General features: G+C 40.4%; 1 protein-coding gene across 8 annotated transcripts in view; it reads right to left on the minus strand.

Moving 5' to 3' along the window:
- The window catches only part of RUNX1T1 (RUNX1 partner transcriptional co-repressor 1), a 207,671-nt gene extending 184,474 nt beyond the window's left edge, over positions 1–23,197 (minus strand). For 4 of the 8 annotated variants that reach the window (XM_053250985.1, XM_053250986.1, XM_053250980.1 and 1 more), the window contains exon 1: positions 22,425–23,196. In XM_053250985.1, coding sequence (XP_053106960.1) covers positions 22,425–22,452 — 28 coding nt within the window. In that variant the 5' untranslated portion in view covers positions 22,453–23,196. Of the gene's footprint in view, positions 1–11,984; positions 12,008–22,424 lie in introns of those variants that run through there. The other 4 variants (XM_053250982.1, XM_053250983.1, XM_053250990.1 and 1 more) reach the window with 4 other exon arrangements.
- Positions 23,198–24,344: the final 1,147 nt, after the last annotated feature.

Consider the following 24,344-nt stretch of genomic DNA (forward strand, 5'->3'; position numbering starts at 1 on the left):
CTGAGCCAAGGTTTTAAGAAGAGGAGCCATAGGGCCTGGCAGTGGCAAATCATTCTTGCATCAGTTTATCTTTCAAAAATTTAATAGGATGTAAAGACTACACATATCGGAATCAACATAAAAGAAAATCAAGCACAGTTACCAATTCCTGCATTGCTTAATAACTGCCAGGAATCCCTTCATCACCTTAGCACACACAGGCTTATATTACCATTGAGTTCAGTCTTTTTCCTCTAGCAAGAGAGTGAGCAACTTGTTCAGCAACAGAGAACCACATGGGAAATACATCACAAGTCAGACAGATGCAGCTCTTGTGCCAATTTTCCTGGCATGTAATTAACAAAATTTGCATATCATTTTTTGAAACCTGTCAGGTACCAAATTACAGTCACTGGTCATGTTATACACATATTTTTATTCAGAAATGCTTGCATTCAGATGTCAGTAATTCAATTCAGGACTGGAAACACACACACCCCTTCAGGGGTGTAGCAAAGTTGGAGTGCGCCCAGAGACAAGATTTTAAAATCCCGCCCCCCCAACTGAAGCTCAGCTCATGAAGTAAAGAAATCTTAAATGAGGCTGAATAGTAGTAACAAAAAGCATAGTACAATCTATCTATCTATCTATCTGTCACCTATGTGCCACAATAGAACATCATCCTAAATTATTTTTTAAAAGGTTTTGTCAATTGTGGACGATAAAAGTCATTTCATGGTACTAGAGAAAGACATGCTGTTCTGGTAGCTCCAGGTCTTAACACTCACATCAATTTCAGAGGATGAATGCAACTGAAGGAAGCCCGGGCAGGTACAGGGCTGGGGGAGTCAGTCATGTGACTTGCCTCTGGGGGGCTCCCAAGGCAGTGGGCCCCCAGACAACTGTCTCCCCTTGCCCTATTATAGTTATGCCCCTGCACCCCTTGGTATATACACAGCAATAATAGTAGCTGCATTTAAGGGTGCCATGGTAATTCATTAGACTTGATTTTCACTGTGGATCTTGTTCTGCTGATGGAACCTATCCTGAACCTTCTTTATGCTCAATTCCGAGTTAACATTTCATGGGAGTTTAAAAAAAAATCAGCATCAGAATGTACAAATTTGTGTTCAAGATCGGTAGAGAAAGGAGAACAATGTGAATTCATTAATGAGATGCTCATTCCCATCCACAGCTAGTGCAATTAATCATGTTTATGTGCTACTTGAGCTCGATCAGGTGTATATGGGTAGTATGAATGGGCAAAGCATAATGTGCAATATAATTATGCAAACCTTTTTTTTTTTAGTCTGTATCCAATATTTTCCAGGATGGTCTATGCACATGCATTTGCAGATCCAAGTTTGCCAGTTGTGCATGTGCTTGCACATCAAGGCAGGGCAGCAAAGTTAAATGGAAGTTGTGGCACCACGTCTAAAATGAGAGTACTGTATGCATGCACAATATGTAAAATCATAGTACGCATGCACCAGCCCAATGCTAACATGAGCAACTAGAATTTCAGGGACAAAAAAACAAGTACCCCCTTGATGCACAGAAATTTTCCAGAAAAACTAATATATCCAAGACACTCTATGGGTATTTGAAAGTGTGGATGGAAAATGCAGAAAACGCAATGAAAATAAAAAGGGGCATGTTTTTGCATAATCCTTGTTGACAAGCATTAACTTAGGATTTATTTTTCTTTCCCTTCTGACTGTGTCACATTTTCAGCTATTTTATTCCTGCAGAGAGGCCTGGAACCCCTTTTCCCCTTAAATGAGAACCAAGACTGTTGCCAGCTTTTACACCTTCATATATAGTGCTACCTCACACAGATTTTTAAAAGGCCTTATTAAAAACCTTCTTCTTCATGAAAATTTAACTTCAAATAATTGACAATCCAGGAAGTATGCAATCCTATGCATGTTTACTCAGAAGTAAGCCCCACTGTATTCAGTAGGTTTGCTCCCAGGAAAGTGTGCATAGAACTGCAGCCTAATTTTCTAAAAATTAGGAAAAAATAATATTCCAATTAAAAATAATAATTTCAATTAATTAAATTAAAATTAATTTAATTTAATTTTAAAAGGGGGAGGGAACTGGTGCATTCTGGAGGCAAGGGGGAAATGTTGACCAGCAGGTGCTGACCTCTAGGAATAGCAGCGCAAATTGAAGCACACCTACAGCCACTATCACCCACAGAGGCATAACATTGTCTATAAGAGAGAGACTGGACAGAGTCACCCAATTCAACCATTCCATGGGGACTCCTACAAAATAAAATTACTAGAATAATACTGGAAGCCTAGCTCCTGCCCCTAGTCACACACACCCTCGGATCAGAACTAAGAATAAGATTTTGCTTTTTATCAACTATATTCAATGACAGCCTATTTACTTTGTCCAGCAAAATTCAATGAGACACAGTCAGAATTTACCCACTTCCACAATGAATGGCCCAACCCCTTCTTCCTCATATTTCCATCTTGGTTTCCATTTGTGGAGGACGGGAGCTTGGGAACTGGTTTTTATACACTGACATGTCCATCATTATGATGGGTGTTCATTTACTTAATGGAGGGGGTGCCTTTGGGAGGGATTTCCACAATAGTGCTGCCACCAGTGAGAAACTCTTGTCCCCAATACTTGCCAACCATACATTTCTAGAAGGCAGACCAAAGAACAGGTCCTCTGCCATCAAACTGAATACCTGAGCAGACTCAAGCGGGTGCACATGGAGGCAACCTGCTCTCAGACTGTCCAGGACTATAAAGGTTAATAGCAGCATTCTAGATTGCTCAGAAGCATACTGGTAGCCAAGTTGGTACCAGATAGGAGCAATATGCTTTGACCAACTTGCTCTTACCAGCACTGGGGCATCCACACTGTGCATCATCTGTAGCATCAGAACGTTTTAGAGGCTGTCCCATATAGACAGCATTGCAAAAGTCCAGGGGTTCTCAACCTCCAGATTTTGCTGAATTACAACTCCCATCATTCTCAGCTACAATACAATGTCGCTTCAGTGTCATGAGTTGTTACCAACACACACAGCCCGAGAAACCTCCTCACAGAGCCACAAGTACAAAAGGGACATAATTACATGAAACCAAACTACACAGCAGAAACGATGATTGGCTACAAGTCTAGTCAACATTTATGGAACACAGGAGAAAAACGGATAATCCAGAAGACACTGTTTCAATAATCTCTCCTAACTGAGCAGAGAAGCAACACTTAAAGGAGTTGACTATGTTTAGAAAGAAGAGAGCAACTGTCCACATCCAACCCCAGCCCAGCATTCTGTCAGTGGTTGTTGCTGGTGGTGTCTACTTTATATTTCCTTTTAGACTACAAGGCCTTTTGCAACAGGGAACCATCTTATTTATTATATTTCTACGTAAACTGCTCTGAGCACTTTTGTTTAAAAGTCGTATATATCCACAGAAGGGAAAACCCTGCTGCCTGACACTGGTCACATGAGCCACTGCGAACCAACTCTACTTTTATCTGCACAGTTTGCCCCAGTTTCTCTCTTGATTGTGACAGAATGTTGGGAACTGCATTTTACAGAGAGAGAGAAAAGATGTTTCAAGACTTAGATGCAACATTAAATGGATTCCATGGCTGAGATCCTGTCTCTGTTACATGGATCTAAGGGCCATAGTAAAGTGTGCCGTTGAGTCGGTGTTGATTCCTGGTGACCACAGAGCCCTGTGGTTGTCTTTGGTAGCATAAAGGAGGGGTTTACCATTGCCTCCTCCCATGCAATGTGAGATGCCTTTCAGCATCTTCCTATATCGCTGCTGCCAGATATAGGTGTTTCCCATAGTCCAGAAAACATACCAGCGGGAATTCAAACCAGCAACCTCTGGCTTGATAGTTGAGTCATTTCCCCACTCACCATTAGGTGGCTGCTCTATGGGCCAAACCGCAAGCATAACAAGCAGCACATCACTGGCCCTTGTATACTTGACTTTTTGCTTCCTAACTAGCACCACTGGGAGATCAGGATTGGAACCCTGGTGTAGAGATAGAGAAATTCAACTATCTCTTCCACTGCTGTCCCACTCTTTATTGCCTGATGCCACAGTTGCACTTAACAAAGTAGCTTGGTCCTTGTAGCTGTCACCAAAGTGCGGAAAGATTACAATATATTGTTTCTTCTTGAGCACTTCTCCATTCCTGTGGTTCAAATTAACATAGAGTTGGGTGCAATTTTTGTTGAATCATGGGAAATGAGCTAGAACAATCTGGCTCTTTTCCAGTAGTTTGAAGATACTCAGAATATTCCAATAAATGTTTACAGAGAAGTCCCACAGTGTTCAGTGGGGCTTACTCCCAGTTAAATGTGCAGAGGAACACACAGAGTGTCGTTCCTACACTTTCTCGGTACTTCAGTAGAACTGTGGAAAGAGGGCATAACTTTCTCTTTGTAGGCTACTGTTAGAAGTAAACCCTGAAAAAACATTATACATAGACACATTCAGATTCAGCCAAGGCCATAAGACAATAATACTGTATGCCACCAACTCCAGGCTTACAAAAAAATAAGTAGGCTTGAATCTGGAGATTTTCCCAGAGACACTGCAGAGCTATGCTAAGCTTTTATACTGAACAGTGATTCAGCATCCGTGAGCAATTATAACATGAAACATCACACCTCCATTTTATCATCTGGTTTGGAGGACAGCCAACTTCACTCAAACACCACCATTGGTAATTTAAAGAGCCAAACTGAGAACAAACTAAATATAACAACACAAGGGGATTACAACATTTTCAAATATTTTAGGAATAATTCTAAGAAGATGAAAGGGTGAGGGAGGGATCTCTTTTGCCTCTGGGTATGAATTAATATTTATAAGCAAAGAAAAAAAACCCAACTATACAAAAGAACAGCTACTGCAGAACTCACTAAATCATTCTACAGCTAGAAAGAGCTCATGAAAAACACTCTCTCTTCTAAGTTCATACAAATCTACCTATAATTTCAGTGAAATGCTAGCATTGCACATGAAATCAATGAGTTGAGTCCCCGCTTCCTGCTCTCTAACATAAATGGTTTTAAAATCTATATTTGGCATTAGAAGCAAGCAGTTAAAATGGGCAACTTCCCTTAAATGCAGAAGGGCTAATCTTGTTCATTTTTATACTTTACTTCAAATCTAGAATGGCAAAAAGAGACTCTAAAAATATTTTTCCAGGAAAACCTTGGTCACATTCTACAAGGGAGAAGTTATGTGAATTTGAACTTTGCACAACTGCTGCTACACCAGCTCACCCAGAAGGGGAGAAAAACTAGTCCATATAGGACTATTTGCATACAGTCATTCACTGATAGTTTTGCAAATTTAAGACTGCCAATTACTTGTTATTGAATACTTGCTGAGACAACACCAAAGTGTTTGGTGTTCGTTACAGGCCACCTCCTGCCTCAGAGGCATGATGCCTCCCAATACCAGTTGCAGGGGAGCAACACCGAGTGAGAGGGCAGGCCTTCACCTCTTGCCTGTGTGCTCCCCAGAGGCATCTGGTGGGCCACTGTTTGAAACAGGATGCTGAACTAGATGGGCCTTGGGCCTGATCCAGCAGGACTGTTCTTATGTTCAAAGTTAAGCAGTTAGGTGTACAAAAAACCAACCAAACAACCCTCAGTCTTTTAATACTAAAATCCTCAGCCTTTTAATACCCTGATTTTAATACGAACCAGAATTTTCTCTGCTATATACTCACCTGTTTTCTAATAAGAAAATCTGATCAACCGTATCTATTAATTTTCACAATGAACTCTAGTAAGAGATGCACCTTGAAATATGAAAAGGCTTCCTAAATAGATCAGTATCATATAGCAGAGAAAATACCATGAGAACTCTCTGTGTGCATTTCTCCCCCCCACCTCCCTCCACATCTAATTTCATCGAGGAGGGACAGTCCCTAGAGAAAAAGAGAAGAGAGAACCAATTATATCCAGAGGCTGGTTTCTGCAAAATGAAGGCATCTGTTCCATGCCAATGACTTCCACACAGAAGAAAAACAGAACTTTGAAGGCATCTGTGTTCATGGCTGACAGTCACAGATCTTAGGGACTTACTGTAATTGCCCAGCTGCAAACATGGTTTGCTTACTACTGCTGCTGCTGCTATTGTCAGCTGATCCCATCTCACCCACAAAAAACAAAGAAAGCTTACCGAGCAATCATTTATAAGACATAGTTGAGAGAGCTACACAGAAGTGTCACTCGCCTGTCTAGTCTGTCTTGCTGCTCCCCTTACCTGGGATTCTTACTCATGAACCCTTGACATATCTGGAGGAGGAATTCCCCCACTTCGTAAGCCTACAATTACGATCCTGCAAGCAGTTTATTTATTGCACTTGATTCCTCCTTCTCCTTTGGGAAGCTCAGGCTTAGGCTCCACAGAAAACCAGAGCCAAAGCACAAACACAACACAATGGTGCACAGAAAAGGAATCTGTGCGGATAACAAATATAATGTACCCTCCAATGCTTCACAGGTGAAAACAGGGATAGTCTTGGGTATGTATAAAACCCCTGTTCTCCCACCACAAAGGGCAGGAGAGCTACTTTCTGCCACTCATCACTGCACACCGCTAAGAGTTCTTCTCCACTTGCTACAGTCGTATTCATTTATTCTGCAATTGCCCATCCAGCTTCTGAAGCAATTGTGTTAGTAAACTGAATACAGGTGTTTCCTTTTTTAAAAAAAAGCCACTTAAACTATAATAATATAAGAATGGACTGTTCCATTTGGGCTTACTGTGACTATTAAGATATTATCAGTGCAAAACCAGTTCAGGAAAATTTACTATTCGGACAGTCACTGAAGCATATGGTGGGGGAGTGGGGAGAAAGAAGCTTTTGCACTCCAGTACTCATGTACATACACTGGCACTATATTTGGGGGGGGGGGTTGCTTCTGATGATGTCACCACTGTGCCGCTCTTATCAGGACAGTGGGATTGTATGGAAGGGAAGTGTTAGCTTGGTTGTTTACCGCTTCAAAAGCCATTCCACTGAGAAGCAAAGACAACTAACTTCTGACATTGCAGAGCAATCTTTAAGAACTGCCTTCCTCTCATTCTTAGCAAAAAATTACAGAATGAAGCTTCTCCCCATCATCCAAGCTTTACAGAAACACATCCATTTGAGATATCAATAACCAAATTGGCAAAAGCAGTGTGGCAGTGTGGCACTGAATACTGCCTAAAGAGCTTGCCATTGTGATGTTGCAATTTCCAAGATAGAAAACCAAAGCTCTGGACAACATTTATCATGAGCAGCAATGTCCCCTTAGGACGTGGGGTCTGGTCTGAAGGCATACGTGACAGCAGCCACCTTGCCGTAGATATGGCTGGTACCTGGATGGGAAACAGCATGGGAACAAGTGTATGAGTGTATACTTCCAACCTGGATAATCGTGGAACACAACACACACCACATACCATTCAAGCAAAATAATTACAGAGTCAGTGTGATATACTGGTTAGAGTGTTGGACTAGGATCAGGAAGATCCGAGTTCAAATCCCTGTTCAGCCATGAAACTCACTAGATGATTCTGCCCAGTCCTTTATCTCTCAGCCTAACCTACATCACAGGGCTGTTGTGAGAATAACCATGTACATCACTCTGGGCTCCTTGGAGGAAGAGCAGAATATAAATGAAGTAAATAAAGTAAATAAATAAAATTAACTCAGTGATATCCTAACATAGGATGAAGGTTACCTTTTCAGCTAGTAATCAGTCATCAACTAGGCTTCATTCGGCATCTCAGAGTGCAATTCCACTGCCTAAAAACCTGAATCCTAACTCTATGGAGCACAATGGCAATTCAGCTTATACATTAACAGTCTTTCTACATGTGTTTTGTTTTGGGTGTAGGTTTTTTCGGCATTCTCCCCCCACCCCAGGAGCACCAGTAGTAAGAAAAAAAAATTACCAACAACCTGGCGCCATTGTCTATAAATGTCTGGCAATACTATCAAGTTTCTGGCAGCTGAGCAGCATAATCACTTTGACAAACAATCCTACCTGGAAGTCCCTAAGAGCATGCTTTCTTAATCTACTGTAGCACTCTTCCCAAATTTCCTTTGCAAAAGGATCATAACGGACTCTCCAGTAACACTCTAATTATCTCATCCTGGAGCAACAATTCCTTTCTGCCTCACTGCAAAGGCTCAAAGCTACTCTATAGGAGCAGTTCTATATCCTTTGTTGTTTAAACTGCCTCCACCAATGCAATGCAAGCCTAGACCAGGAGTTCCCAACCTGAGATACTCCGGAAGCTGCTGAACTAGGGTGATAGAATTGTAGTTCAGCAACATCTGGAGTACCACAGGTTGGGAACCCCTGATCTAGGCCAATGTTACCATCCTGACTGGAAGCATCTTTTCTGGAAGCATGGTCTCAGTCAGACAAAGATCTTTCCCAGCCATTCTACCTTACATTCTGTAACTGGGACATCTGTTACTGGGGGACCTTGGGCCGGTCTCTATCTCCTAGAATAACCTCCCTCACAAGACTGTTGTAAGAATACAATGGGAGTAGACAAAATAATATATGCTGCCCTGAGTTCCTTGGAAGAAGAGCATGGTACTGTATAAATACAAATACAAACACACACACACACACACACACACACTATCCTTATGCCACAGTCTCTCACCTTCAGGGTTGTAACTTTTTCTTACTGACCAGTTGTAATTAGAAAATTGTTCTGAAAATATTTTAGCCATTTAGCTAGAGTATTAAAGCAGACACCAGTGTTTGTTGATTTTTTACCATTTGTACCCCTGCCAACTGGGCGAAGAGTCACCTTTAAAAGTAGTGACCCTCATATGTAGCAGAGAGAGAGGGAGAGAGAGAGAAACTACCCCATCCAAACCACCACAGCATCTTTCCAAGGGCTGTTAATGGCTCCCTCTCTCAGAGGGCTTACAGTCTAAAGAGAAATGCAAGGTAGAAGTCATCTCATTCTATTTTTCTATGTAAACAGCTTTGATATTTGTTGAAAATAAGTATATAAATAAATATTAATAATAATCTGATAGTGAGTACATGAAAAATGATGGCTGAGCCAATGAAAGTTAACATTTGGCAAGGCTGTTTTATGTGTCTGAACAAAAAGGCTTGATGTAACCCTAAGTCATATACATTAATGTAACTTGCCATGATGAAATGATGAAACTATAGTTTGATTCCTGCTGCTCCCAGGCAAATGAGAGGATGTTACATTCAAAACAGAGCATCAGCCAGACAGTCCATTGTGGAAAGTCTTTTGACCCAGCAAATTGAAACATGACATTTGAACTACCACCTAGGGAGGTGACTGTTCGGTCATCATCAGTCAGGCAAGAAATGTAGGCTATAGCTCTTCAGATAAAGTGAATCAAAGGGAAACTGGTTGGTGGTAATGACTGGTACTTATGCAAATTGCATATTAACACCCAGCCAGGCAGACATATTGAAGCCTGCTATAGCCACCAAGCTAACTATAGGTTCTTATACAACTGATATGGGCCATAAAGCTACTTTCTCAGGTGGAGGTTAACACTCCCAGTTTCTAAAATGTGACTGAGAATAACCTGTTGGAACCAATAATTTAAAATTCAACACTGCAAATATTAAGCAGCAAACTACAGCCCAGTGTGCTTGTCCCTGCTGATGAAACAGATTCACTCCACTAGATGGAGTCTAGCCTATAAAGGCAAATTTGCAGGAGTTGCTTTTATCACTAAGCTATGCTTTTAAAAATACCCTTTTATTTTAAAAGCCTCCGTCCCAAATACCTAGCTGAAGAAATACCTGAGGCTTTTCTGAGAACTTGCCTTTACTTGTGCACAGTTCCACCAAAATCAATATCATTGTATACCATATTAAACTCAAACATCCCGGTTTACTTAGTTCTTTTTTATTCTCTTTTTAAAGAGATGCCTGAACTTCTAGCACCACTGTGATGTGGTGACATGCCTAGGCGTGACTTAGAAAGTGAATGTTTTAAAATTGCTTTGAAATATGGATTGTGTAACTATGTTGCAATTGCTAATAAAATACATTACAATCTGTGTCCTGTACATTGTTCTGTCACAGGGGATGAAAAATTCTTTTAGGTGACTTATTTCCCCCCTCCATTCATTTAAAACAAGGAATTCTACTTTTGCAAGTTGCTATCACTTTCCCATGATTACTCCATAATTCCTAACCCCCCACTTGCTTTTCACAATTTGTGCCCTGTACGTTTCATAAAACATGATTAACACCACAACTGAAGGGGATTTTTAATGAATGCACTCAAGCATAATTTAATCATTTTATTTAAAAATGGGGGGAAAGTTGCTCTGGAAGCCCTATTAACCAAAATACCCTTGATTACCTTAAAATTTTGATTTGCTGGTATAATAAAGAACAAGCCAATATTGTGCAGAGTGGAAGAGTAGAAGAAAATGGATAAAGGCTGCATTGAGATGAGCAATAAACATTCGTTATTAACCTACTGCATTATTTCAAAGATGGGATTTTAAAATATGAGCTTTCCTCCCCAGAAGTAGTGTATATTAAATAATATACTAATATTTAATCATCACAACACGTTCCTATAGTCCATCACCATGATAAGATTCTAACTGCATAACACAATTTTTTCCTGCTGCAGATAAAAGTGCCAACAAACAAACAAAAATGCACATTAAGCTACAGATTTTTCTGAACAGATTCCCCCCTCCCAAATAACCCACTCACATTAACAAAAGATTGCAGTGGCTTGCAAATTATAGGGTGTTATTTTTAGTGGAAGTAGTTCAATATTCATATTGGAGCAGATGTAGCAGTTTAACAAAACAGCTCTTCAAATCTTGCACAAATTGAAAACAGGAAAACTGATTGCATTTTCTCTTATCACTTTCCTTTTCTGAATTGACACTTTTGGCCTCCTGAAAATTTACACATGGCTTTCATCTCAACAGCACCTGCTGATCAAATAGAAACCTAAAATTTTCATGAAAATTGTATGAAGGACTTGTTTTCTTCTTACCATCTCATGGGGGCATCACAAGTCCACTTCATAGTTACAACTAGCTGTACTATTATGGTGAAATCTGAATGCATTTTATATTTTCATTAAACTTTTTTTTAATGAGTTAAATCACTAGTGGCTCCTTTCATATTAGCTCTTTGTCTGCTTTAAATTAATTTCTGTCCCCATGCTTGCCGAACACTGATGGGTTTTTATTGTACTGCCAGTTCCATTTTCAATTCGAAGAATTTGAGATAAGGCTCACTATATATTTCACAGTCAATAGGTCTTCAGTATATAGAGGTACACTCAGACACTGCATTTAATGGTCAGAAGAGAAGAAAAAAACCCAAAGACCATAATATTCTTTCTATGCACAAACCATCTCTTTACCACCAGAAATTGATCCAACCTGCATACTTAAAAAATCTAATTTAAACTTTCCTTTGAATTCTCACACAATCTACAAACCTAATGGAGTTCTAGCAGGTGCTTTGGCACTTAAATGCCAAAGCAATCATACATAGATACCCGATCAGATCTCATGTACTTTGTATGCTCACTATAACACATTTTAAATGTCGTCTGTTCCCACATATAAAATAAGAAACTCAAGTACCTTGTTATCCTGTCCTCTTTTAGTCCATAAACTCTGAAGTGTAGCAGCACTGGCACGTAACAAAAACTACCATCATTCTAGGTGTAATTAAAGATGCTCCTAAGACTTGCTGTGTGTCAGCTTTGTAACTGATAGAGCCCTAAACCTTCCCAAGTGCTCTGCAACCATCCATTACTATTCTGCTTCAGTGATAAGGTAACCTGAAGGCAGAGAGAATGTACAGTAATATATGTGGCACTGTGCCTGTTGGTTTGTGAACTTGTGTTCCATCATGCTCACTGAGGCAATCATAAACCTGAAATGTCAATATATTCAGTCAATGGAAGTAAAATAATGGGACTCTATTGTCTTACCCTATCGAACTGCTGTTGTCAACACGGATACATGTCCTCCCACCCCTCTCAGCTTTAAACAAATTTTAATTAGGCTCCTAGCTACTGGATCATGTCTCTGTACCTAGCTGTGCAAACACCTGACCAAGCACTGTAGAAAGAAGGAGGTGCTAATAACCCAAGCACAGTGATTGGAAGCAAGTGCCACTGATTTCAGCAGAAGTTACTTTCAAGTAATTGTGCTTAGGATTGAGGTTAAGGATCACCTAGGCTTGAGCTATAATGGTTTATTGGAGACTTCTAAAGATTACTTCCAGATGGTGCTTGGTTTTTGTCCCCCTTTTCAGGAACACCTGATTTCCCACTCATTCCTCTTTTGAAGAATGTGATGCATTAAATGTAATAAAACCTCTTGCACACCCAGTCGAAGACCTTCCAACTAAAACCAGACAGTTTAACACAGTAAACATAATTATTACTTTAAAAGGTAAAAAGAAAAAGATGCATCATCATTCTTTTGGATAGAATTCAGATCAGAAATTTCCTGAGTCCTAAGAACAGTTACAGAAGGAAAGAACAGTTACAGAAGTCCCATTGAACTTAGTGGGATTTACTTTCAAGTAAGCATGTTCAGGAGCATACTGCTGGTTGCATTTGTTTATTGTGAGTACTGTTAAACCAAACAATTGGTATCATCCATATGCAGGCACTCCAGTAAAGGTGGCATCCCATTGAATTCAGTGAAATTTACTTACAGGTAAACATGCTAAGTATTGCACCACTAGGTGCACTTTTTTTTTTTTTTTGACAAAGACTCAAAGCATTTCATATAATCCACGCGTGGATACTCCAATAAAGGTAGAATGAGGAGGAAGGTGCCAAAAAACCTCTCAATCACTCAAAAATCAATTGGGGGGGGGATCACTCCCCCCCCCAAGAGAGTCTATTTTCTACCCATTCTCACCTAATAAAAGAGCTAATCAAGTTGTGATGATGTTCATTTTCTCCTTCTGTCTAATGGTTTTAAAGCCCAGTCAATAAATAATCTATTGTTCCCCACAAAAACCACACTTCCTTTGCTTTATCGTGGCTTTTTAAAAAACCTCTAAATCCATTCAAACTGGCCAAACTAAACCCAATTAGAGATAAGACACAGGGCGGGGGGGGGGGGGCACAAGAGGCACAATAATCTCACCTTTGCAAGTCCTGTTGAATAACTGAGTTGATGGGAGATTGCAGGGCCAGGCCAGGTGAGGTTAGATGCCACATAACATAACCCCACACAACAAAGAGGCAGATCTCTTTTCTCTCACTCTAGGCTAATCTTTAAATGTAAATTCCGCACCAGCTAAGAGGAGAAGCAAGATAAGAGGTTACATCTTCACTTCTCCAAGCTGTTATCGACTTCTGCATCATTTAGAGAGAATAGGGAGGGGGTGTTGAGAGGAGAGAAAGTCTGTGTGCTGCCCCCCCCCCAAATGCTTGGAGATTACCTTCTGGCTGAGAAGAGCACCGACAGGAGCAGAGGCAGGAGCACAGCCAGGGCTTTGTATTCATTAAACACACATCGTAGCTTATCTGAAGTAAAAGCCTTGTCAGGATGGCACATTGTGTGTGAGGGTGTGGGGGGAAGGCAATGTGTATCAGGGTGATTACAATATCAGCATGGCCCAGATGGAGGCAGGAAAATAAACAGAGGGGGTGAGAGGGAGAGAAAGGCATTCGGGTATGACTGAGCTGGGGGGGGGGACTGCTTCTCGTGGAGGTAGGGAGCCCATCTCTCTCTCTCTCTCTCTCTCTCTCTCTCTCTCTCTCTCTCTCACACACACACACACACACACACACACACACCTCTCTCTTGTAAGAAAACACCCATCACCCTGAATACAAACTAGATATTTCCACTGGCAATCCAAAAGTATGCATGACAGTGAGACTCTGTAATTTCCCCACTTTGGACACTCAATAGACCTATCCTTCGCTAAATTCCTTCCCCTGCAGTAGCATCCGCTAACTGGGGCATTCTTAAGCGATAACCTTTACAAAAATACAAACATTTGCCATGAGAAGTATACCCAAAGAAACATTCTCTACAGAGCTCAGTTTGTGACAGGGCTCACCATCAGTTTTCAATGCCAACACTATGAACTGGAACATAAGATGTAAGAATAGGTGGTAATGTTCCAGAGCTTACACAGAGTGCATTTCTCTCACCACTATTGGTACAAAACCCAGAATTGCAATTTTGGTACAAGTCCAAAACCCAGAATTACATGTTCTAGATATGAGACCTTGGTTCTATTTAACTCAGAAGTTCAGTTTGCTGGTTCTATAAAGGAGTATAAACCACTGTAACACGGATTCCTAGATTATGTTGACTACAACTCTCATAACCCCCAGCCAAGGGCCACTGCAGCTGGGGATGCTGTAGTCAACATCTGGGAATCCCTGTTACAAGGCAAACTGAGTATAATCCGTGTGTGTGTGTGTGTGTGTGTGTGTGTGTGTGTGTGTGTGTGTGTGTGTGAGAGAGAGAGAGAGAGAGAGAGAGATCACTAAAAAATAAAATATAGTCCTATTTATAACAAGCCAAATGCTTTGTACCAGAAGCAATTTTACTTAATATTTTTCAGTGCAAAAACAGATTAGTTGTTTTCTTGTTATATGGACAAAAGTGGAGTATTTTATTAGAAACTTTATTTTGTTTAAGATCATCTGCTAATCACCAGGAAAAATTGTTTTTCCATTGCTGCCATCTCTCTCATTCGAATTGTCCTGGTCTGGAATCAAGAAAGACCTGCCCAAAAGGACCAAAGTAATGGCTGCACTTGGGCCTCTTCAACCTACTCATCAAATGTGTATTTTTAAAGAACATATTAGGTACTACATGATGCTCTATAAAACTCATGAAGTAAAACCTCAATGTTATACAAGCACTAATCTAACCGAGGTTAACTATGCCAGTTATCTTCAAGTTTTTCAAATCTCAACTCCATCTTACAACACACTTTTACATTTTTAATTCTATATACAGTACTTCTCTTTTTTCTTCTACACTGCTTTTAAAGCCTTTTTCACACATTACATTAAATGCTCATACAAAAGTATACATGATCCATTTGTTGCATTTTCAAAATGGCCAAGCCACATGTTGACTTGTCAAATGAATCATGTACAGTAATTCACATGAAACACATGTGCATGCAGATAAGTGTAGCTTGTGAACATGCTCTCAACTCAGTCTGCCTTTTTAAAAGAAAATTATCACACACACCCCCCACAAAAAGACAATGAAAATGGTGGTGGTGCTAATGACGAGACTCACTCTATGATGCATCCCAGTTTTGGTTCCTAACTCACCAGTTAAAGACCAATGAACTATTCAACCAACTCTAAACTAATTAGCAGGCTTCACTGTGTTAATAAACTGAACAAACACATACAAAATATTGCTAATCCTCTTCCCCTAACCTCCTACAAGAAGCCTCCCCAGTCTTTTGATTTATGTGAAAACTGATGAAAAGCCAACTATCTGTCTGCTCATAAATTGGGCAATACCAAATATACAAGTTCATTCTTTGAACATTTGGAGGTTCCCATTAAGCATCTGATGAGCTTAGGAAACACCTTTAATAAAAGAGATATTTTTCAATCCACTGCCTTCCAGCATTTACTTTTTTAAAAAAAGTACTGTGCCCAAAGATAATTATTCTTTCTCCACATGAGTGGTGTTTTCTATGATAAATTGGTGACTTGGAGATCTAGACCCCACATGACTCATTCTGAATTTTAAGACAGTTCACTGGATGTACCCACAGATAATAAACTCAAATATCAAGAAGAAAATCCTTCAAGGTAGGCTGACAAAACCAACATATTAGACAAATTCATGGAGGACAGATTAACTGACAACTATTAACCAAGATAGGTGGACAGAACAGCCAAGCTTGGGTGCAATAGACCTCTGGATATGAGGTATAAGGTACAAAAGCAAATCCCCTTCTGGCGTTTTGGCACAGCTTGTAAGCTTCCCAGAGGCAGATGCTAGCTATGACTGAACACAGAATACAGGTCTAGAACCTCCCATTGGCCTAATCCACCCTCCCCACCACGCAAAAGATAAAGTGTGAAACTCTGCAGTGCCAGGTGGACTATCATTGCCAATAACATGGTGGTAATTTTCATTTATTTTTTAAATTGTGTGTTCTCCTAGAGGTAACTGCAGACCAGCAAAGCTAAAGAAGTGTACTGAGGTATGTCACACCCAGTCTGTTGCTCACCACAAAAGGAGGAAAAGAGACTGCTTGAAACATGGCATAAGACCAAAGGCAGAACCTAACACACCCGAAGAAAGGACTCTCGTGTGTGAAAACTGTCACTGTAATGAAATGCCACATTAAGAGGAGTCTGTCATAAATCCTCCTCTAATCCAATAATGTGAAAACCTCATGGTATCATTGGGATATAGCACAAGGTATTCTTTTTTAAATTCTTCATTCCTCTGAATACATAGCAAGCTTTATGCCTACAATCCTTATTTCCACATAAGTGTGCTTAGGTCACAGCCTGTCACAGTTAGATCATCAGCATAGTTACTGAAGAGTACGTCCCAATAACTGAAACAGAATTTACTTTAATAATTTTAGAAAGCCGATGGGAAGAGGAAAACATGCACAGTCGCTGTCAAGAATATCTGAATGTACACTGAAGAAATAGCAAATGCTTTGTAGCTCAGCTGATGTATTACTTTTTAACTCTTCTAACAGAGCCACTTTCCACACCTCCTTAACACTGTCTATAGTGGCCATGTGTTGGAGAATCATATTCAATATATATCAGTCAGGCAATTAGAAGCAGGAGTGAAAACTGTGTTCAGGTTACTTCAAACACAATGCATTTGCAGCAGAAGCAAATTTACTTTTTTGCAGAGATAGCATTCATATACAGTAATAATAGTCAGAATCCACCAGAAACTTCTCAGTCCCATCGAAACACATGAGCACTGCTCTAGTGCACAGCTGTGCTTGTGTATTCCGCAGGCATTATGCAGGACAAGATTAACATGGATTGTGTCCTGGGTCTATGGCTCATCTTCAAGTGAGCATCTTCTCAAAATATTAGTCAAAAGACATGCAAGACAACCTATACCGACTTCTTTATTTTCCTGATCTACAATGCAATCCTGCCTGTCACAGAACTCTGGCATCTCTTAGGAACAATTTGCTGTGAAAATGTCCTTTTTTTAAAAAAAAGAGAGAGATAAGACAGCAATATATAGAAATATACATGCCCGTTAGAGTAAAAAATGTGTAACAGACGAACCATTCATAATCACAGCTGTCTGAAAGACCAGGCTTGAGGCTACAAATCTTAATTTCAACTGATTCTCTTTTAATAACGGGTTACCTCCTTATAAAGCAAGAAGGTCCATCTGCCTCAGGCGGAGAGGTTTTTAGCTGTTTTAATGCTTCAAAACCTAACATTTCCTTTCTTGCATTGAATATGTGAATTCTAGTGTGTTATAATGTGAGAATACCGACATATGACCATTATGCCATAAAACCTCATTGCTCAGCTCGTCATTACTTCACTTGTAATTCTTATGCTAATTATGTTCATAATTACTATAAACAGATGTGGTAGAAATTCATGTGACCTTTTTATTGCAGAATACTCCTTTAGGTTACACACAACACACAAACCAAAACTGCTAAGTTAGATGTGATATGTACAATATATTTGAAATAAAAGATGGAAATTTCCCTTAACTTTAAAGAAGACCTCCTGTATGCCAAGATGCTGAACCAAAGACTAATTCTTTGCTTTTTTAAAAAAAATTCTCAAACAGACCACTGAAACAAAAAATAAACATTATAATTTACCACACAAGTACGAGAGCACCCACAGCCCATGTCTTCAGTATAAGCGCAACATCCTATTTTCGTTTATTACCCTTCATCTACTCTTTGACAACTGCAAGTGCATGACAACCATATTGCAGTTCATAGTCTTTTCAAAGCTAGCATTGCCCTCTGTACACAAAACTCATTTACCAGAAAATCACTTTGGATTTCATTAGCAGAAAGACTACTCAAATTTCATTTCTTTGACCCCTAATCTATAATTAGTGTGGACAGACAGGTGAGCATCCTTCTCTTGTGCAGATGGCTTCTAGCAATGGTGCAAAAAGTACCTCCTCCTGTTTAAACAACATACAGATAACCTGCTCTGTTCGTATCACTCACAATTACCTCCATTATAGTGAACCAATGTTTACTTTAATAAAATGTCCACTCCTCTTTAAACATCATTTGAGAACTTTCTTATCAGTGGTACAAAAAAGATGTAATGATGATTGAAGTCAATATATTTCAGATTAAGCCAATAATGCATTCTAAATTAAAATTACTTTTTTTAAAAGGTGAAGTCCTTTTTTAGTTACACAAGTGTTTAATTTTGTAATCTGTTAACTATATGGCTTTCAGATGCTGCCCATATAGAGAATTATTCTACCATAAGCTTAAACAAAAGCAAGCTTAAATCAGAACAAGATGACTTTGATTATTAAACATTTCATGTGAATATGATTTTAACAAGTACAGTGCATTTAGTTCATGTAACAATGTAATTGTTCACTTCATTCTCCCAAACTTTGTAGTGCTAGGTTAAAAGGAATGTGGAGATTTAAGAAATTTCACACTGGAGGTTGTTCTTTCATAAGTGATGGGTAATTTACATTTTAATACTGATAGTCACTCCTGTGTATTGCCTAAACTCTTAAAACTACTTGAATGAAAGGCACAGGGTTTTTTTGTTTTTAAATCCTCCAGATTTAATAGTCTTTGGGAAATAAACTTCATCCAATGGCAGAACTCTGTTTTATTTCTGCTATTATTCTGATCCTAAAGTGCCAACTTAAATTCTCACAGAACAAAGAGGATGTTGGTTTTGGAAGCATTTAGATATAAAAAGATTAGTGCACAATACTGCCACACCTATAATGACCTATTTTCAATTAGCTAACTATTTTAACAGTAATGGGCTGTTGCAAAAAAGGATACAAATGTCAAATGTAACAGTCCTCCCCCTCCAACCCAATGCAAATATTTCATAGATGTCAATTTTGTGCAGAGTGGCTTGCTAGGAAAATCTGAACAGCCTCCACAGAGCCTCGGTGAAGAAGCTTTTGCATTGAATGCCTGTCAGCTGAACTCCATTTCAGAAGGGTGAGAAATAGGAGTTGACACAGAAGAATGCCCTGAGCTTGCCACTGACCGGGGCTCCAGGACCATCCCCCCTTTCTACACAAACACTAATTTCAGCATGAGGCATGAACGTGGGCACAGGCAGACATGGTATGCAGCATTAAGTAGACAGTGAAGTGACATAGACCAAGGTATCTTCGTGGTGCTTTGATGGAGTGCCTCCATCACTAGGTTAGCATGGGTGTGGGTGAAAATAAAGCTGTCCCCCCACCTTTAAAAGATATCAGAAAAGGCAGACACCCTTGAAGAAAAACAAGTAGAGCAGCAGCAGTTGCTAGTATGCAATGACCTAAGACCACTGTCTGCATTCCATTGCAAACAGAATGTTACTTGTCTGTTAGCTCATTCTCAGGAGTTTGGAAACAAAGTATTATTTCTCATTACTGCATGAATGGAGGCTGCATTTTGTATTAAGTCATTGGTATGGGATTTCTATACCAACATAATGTTTTAAAAAAAAAGACGTACAATACAGTACAGTTTTATATGGTGAGGTAGAATCCAGCAACCTGATTCATCATGTGCTAGGCTAGTAAAAATATACAATGAAACCTGATACAGTGACCTGAAAAGTTTCACAGAAATAATTAAAGGAGATGGCTAAGTTAACACAATGGCTTATAAATTACTTGTGAGACTGCCAGAGAATAGACATATCCAGCCACTATTTTAATGTTGGGATATTTACCAAACATATTGGCAAATAAGCACTTTTCAGATTGAGTTGGCATTCCACAAATTGATAGTGTTGAAAAGGAACTTTCTTAAGATTCTTCCTAGCTGTAGAAAGTCATATTGGCTGCTTTCCTTAAGAAATAAATAATCCCTGAATAATCTGAAGAAACCTTTCAGACTTTCCCTTGAAAAGTTCAGCCCATCAGCTATGGCACAACCAGTGGAGACCAACATCACCAGAAATCTGTCCATACCATATCCTTTAATCAACTAGTAGCGAAAATAAAAACTGAACAGAGGTCTGTCAGTTCTGTATAAGGTACATCCCTCTCTACAAACTGCTAACTTGAATAATAATAAAGATGCTGATTTAAGTTTTCAATTTCAATCAAATATAGCAACAGAACACTACAACAGAAATATTTAAGAGACCAGATTTTCATATGATGTAAATAGAGCTTTATTTGCTATTGAATTTGGGTCTCTAGGTCAATTTAAAAAAAACAACCCTAACTTTAAAACATGTAATTATTAAAATAGAAAGTCAATAACTTTGTCTAAAAGTGAAGGGAAGAAAAATTCTGATTTGGTCAGCAACTCAGACCACCATCAGAGGATAAATCAATTTTTAGCAGCTGTGGACAGCCATTTAAGTCTGGGTCCTGAACAGATTAATTAGGGGAAGCAATGTTAAAAGTTAAAGAGGTCAGAGTTACATTAAGTCCATGAATTTTTGCTGAAGCAAAACTCGGCACTGCATTCCAAGACTCAGAACTCATCCATCAAGGAGGTGGTCCATATTATAATACGTATTAGGAAACCTTCCCTTACATTTTAAATACACTATGTAATGCACTATGACTGTTGGATGTTGTACTCCACTATTTACAAATACAAGTGGCAATTTCATGTACTATGGTTTGCTCTTTAATAGCACAAGTTGGTGTTATCTTAACATTCAAAGATACCATTCAATGTCTTAGGAAATGCATATTGTATCTATAATAACCTCAATGCCGCCAATTAGCCAGAAGAAGATCCAAAATATTAATTCCACCTCCATTTCTAAAAAATACAATGGGAAGCTTGATATTTGTAGTGACTCCCCAAATAATTTTGGAGATTCACAGATCACTAAGTGAATGTGACTTCAAACCACTTAAAACTGTTAGTAAATGGTTGATTTTATATCCTCTCTGATCTGAAATCCAACATGACACATATGGGAGACATCCCCACCCATCAATTCAGGATGCGATCCTAGACACACCGAACAAGAAGTAAGTGCCAATAATTCAACAGGCCTTATTCCCAAAAAAAATTCTTAGAATCATGCTGCAACTTTAAAAAAAAAACACCTCCTCCCATTTAGAATGCCTTATAAAGTAATTGTGGAACTCAAACCTGTCAAAACTCCAGGGCTCCTTCCAATACAATCTGGGAAAGAGCTTGGAGTTTTTGTAAAAGTGTGAAGTGCTTTCCCTCCAGTTATTATGTGTCACGAGATAGGAAATATTTCTTGGAGACCCAAAAGGAGATTTGTTTCATAACAACAATATTCCAATGTTCTATCATTTCATACTACACAAGATTACTTTACAATTAAGAAGAATATTCCTTACCTGAAATCTATCAGTGCAAGACAACCTAAGATGATGCTTGTTATCATCACCATTCTTAATTATTATATCTACAATGTTTTCAATATGCAGAATAATTTATAGCTGCATAGGTTGACACTGCCTGTCTAGGTTTAGAAACAACATTCCCAAAATTAAGGTGTGTGCTTTCCCCCCAAGCACTTTTGATCCAATGAGCTCATCTTGAGCATATTGAAATAGGAGGAAAAGAAAAGCATCAACAAAGATAAGACCATGGCTTAATTTCCAAAAAGTGAGGGGCCGGTCTCATGCCAACCGGGAAATCATGTCTGCTAACTTGGAAGCTCTGCCCCACCCCCTTGATGGTTGTGGTTACTCAGCGGTGAATGAAAACACTCTGCATATACTCAGAGGTACAGCGGCATTCACATTTTCCAGGGAAGGGCTGATCAAAATACGTTCCGGGGCTGATCCACAGCTGTTTTAAGCCCTGGGAATGAGGCACTAACACGATGTGCCGCGTTGGGAAGGAAGGTGGTACTCAAATCGAGGCAGCAGGCGGAGTTTACGTCTTCCTTCAAACTTTCAGATGTTTGTGCCTCAGCTCTGTTGGGGGAGGGTGGTTGATCGGGGCAAGACCGAGACGCGAGAATATTCTTTTGCATGCAATGCAAGCCTACCCCTTTGCGCGGTTTATTGCGGCAGCCACAGCTCCGAGTGGGGGTAGTTAGTTAGTGGCAGCCGCAAGAGCTCGCCTAGCTAAATTGCAAAGAGGAGAGAAGGGAAGAGGGAGCTCTGGGAGTCGAGGATCCTCAACACACACACCCCCGGCCCGCAACCTAGCCCACCCGGCCCCGGAATCCAGCCTCTGGACCTAACGGCGCGGCTCGCAATCCTTTCTCCACATGCCTTGTACTTACACCTAAAAGGACCGGAGATTCCCACCATTCGTCACAAGCGGAGAGCTGCAAATAAAAGTTCCCGTCTTCCTTGGCGGAGACTCAACAGCCCCGGCTCGCTGGCGGAGCAAGGCGAGAGGGAAAGGGCGAATACAACGCTGCTTCGTCTCCTTGCCTTCCCCTCCAGTCCCGACGACGACCCACGTTCACAGACACGCGCGCGCGAGTCCCGACGACGTGTCGGGGGGAAAAACAACACACTCCAGCTGTCCTTCGTCTGTTGTCTCTCACAGGAGGCTCAGTGCGCGCGCAAGAGAGAGGGAGAGAGGGCTTATTGGCAGGGCTGAGGCAGAAGAGAGCGCATCGAATCACACGAAGAAGAATTTAAAAAGAAAGAAAAGCAAAAAGATACACGCGCGCGCGCGCACAATCAAAAGAAAGTAAAGTCCTCCAAGTCGACCGCTTACTGAACGCCCGGGTCCTCCTCCTCTGCAGTTGTTATGCTCGCTGCTGTGGCAGACAAATGTGCTCTGAAGTCCAAGCAGCGGATACTGCCAGCACGGCTGTCACTGGCGGTGCGCCTGCCTGCCTCTCTCTAGGGCGGCGATGCATAGATTTGCAGGCTTCCTTTGCGCCCGCCCGCCTGAGGGAAGCAGCGCCATGCAACGTCTGTGCAGATCCGCCCTGCAGAAAAGCCTCCGCCGCCGCCGCTGGTTTGTTTGTTTGTTTGTTTGTCTCCGCCTGTGCGCGCGCGCGGCTCACTGCCTTTCCCCCCCTCCCTCTGCTAGCAGCCACCTCTAAAGTCAAACAGCATACTGGAAGCAGCTGGCCCCGCTCAGCTACCCAGGTGCAGGGAGGAGGGCTTAAAGCAGTGGGAGGTGATAGAGGTAGGAGACATCTGTGTCATGAGGGAAGAGGGGGGCGGCGGCGGCGGTCCACTCGGTGTTAACAATAGTCAAGCCCGGTCCCTCTTGGCCAGCCTGCCTCCTTTTCCTTTCATTCCTCTCTCTCGTCGCGCGCGCTCTCTCTCTTTTTTACTTAGTGGACATGTAACTTGCTCCCTAATGAAGCCTTTCCCCAGGCTGCCTGCTTTAAGAGTCCAGACTGCCCTGCAGTAACCCAAGGCAAACACTTTCTCCAGCCATCTGGAGAGCTGCTGTCTTCTCTGCCTGTATCTCGTCACTGTCTGAAGAGACAGCACTGCTAGAAATCAAGCCACTCTTAGATCTCCCCTCTAATCCCCTTCTGTTAGCTGATTTTCAGGCTGACTATTTGCTTTCACATTAAATAATAGCCTTAGAGAAAACAATTATAATTTCCCTCCCTCCAACATAGTGATCTTCCTCTCTGCCCCACTTTCCAGAGTACAGTGTTAAAAAATAAGTCTCTCTGTCACTTTTAAAACTTAAAATGTTTCCATGGTGTGTGTGCGTGTGTGTTGTTTTTTTACATCTGGGCAAGTGAGAAAGCCTCTATCAATTTCACACAGGCAGGCTAGACAAGAAGATCATGGCTTCATTAGGAAATTCATGTGCCATCTCTTAAGCGAACATGAATTAACTTTGTTAAAGAATTCCAAAGTACAAATAAAGTGTGTGCTTGCCTTGCAGGGACTGGAAGCTCTAATTGATTAACTGCTGCTATTAATCAGTTCATTCATTGCTTCTTGAAATATGGCCATTTAATTAGGTTTTAATTGGAATTGGCCCTTTGAAAAGTGCTTGTTGCTTATGTTGGGTGCTCGTGGTACTTTTATAAACAAGTTATGTATGTCTAGTTATTCGGGCAATGGGCTTAAGCACATGTTTTTTAAAAAATGTATTAAATTCCATGTTATTTAGTTTCTAATCCTAACAGACCAATCCCAGACAGACTGAGAGAACATTCAGACATAGAGCATGAGGGCCAGCCTTAGGGCTTTTAGCACCCTAGGCAAAATAT

Source organism: Hemicordylus capensis, chromosome 4 (genome assembly GCF_027244095.1).
Source record: "Hemicordylus capensis ecotype Gifberg chromosome 4, rHemCap1.1.pri, whole genome shotgun sequence".
Lineage (NCBI taxonomy): Eukaryota > Metazoa > Chordata > Lepidosauria > Squamata > Cordylidae > Hemicordylus > Hemicordylus capensis.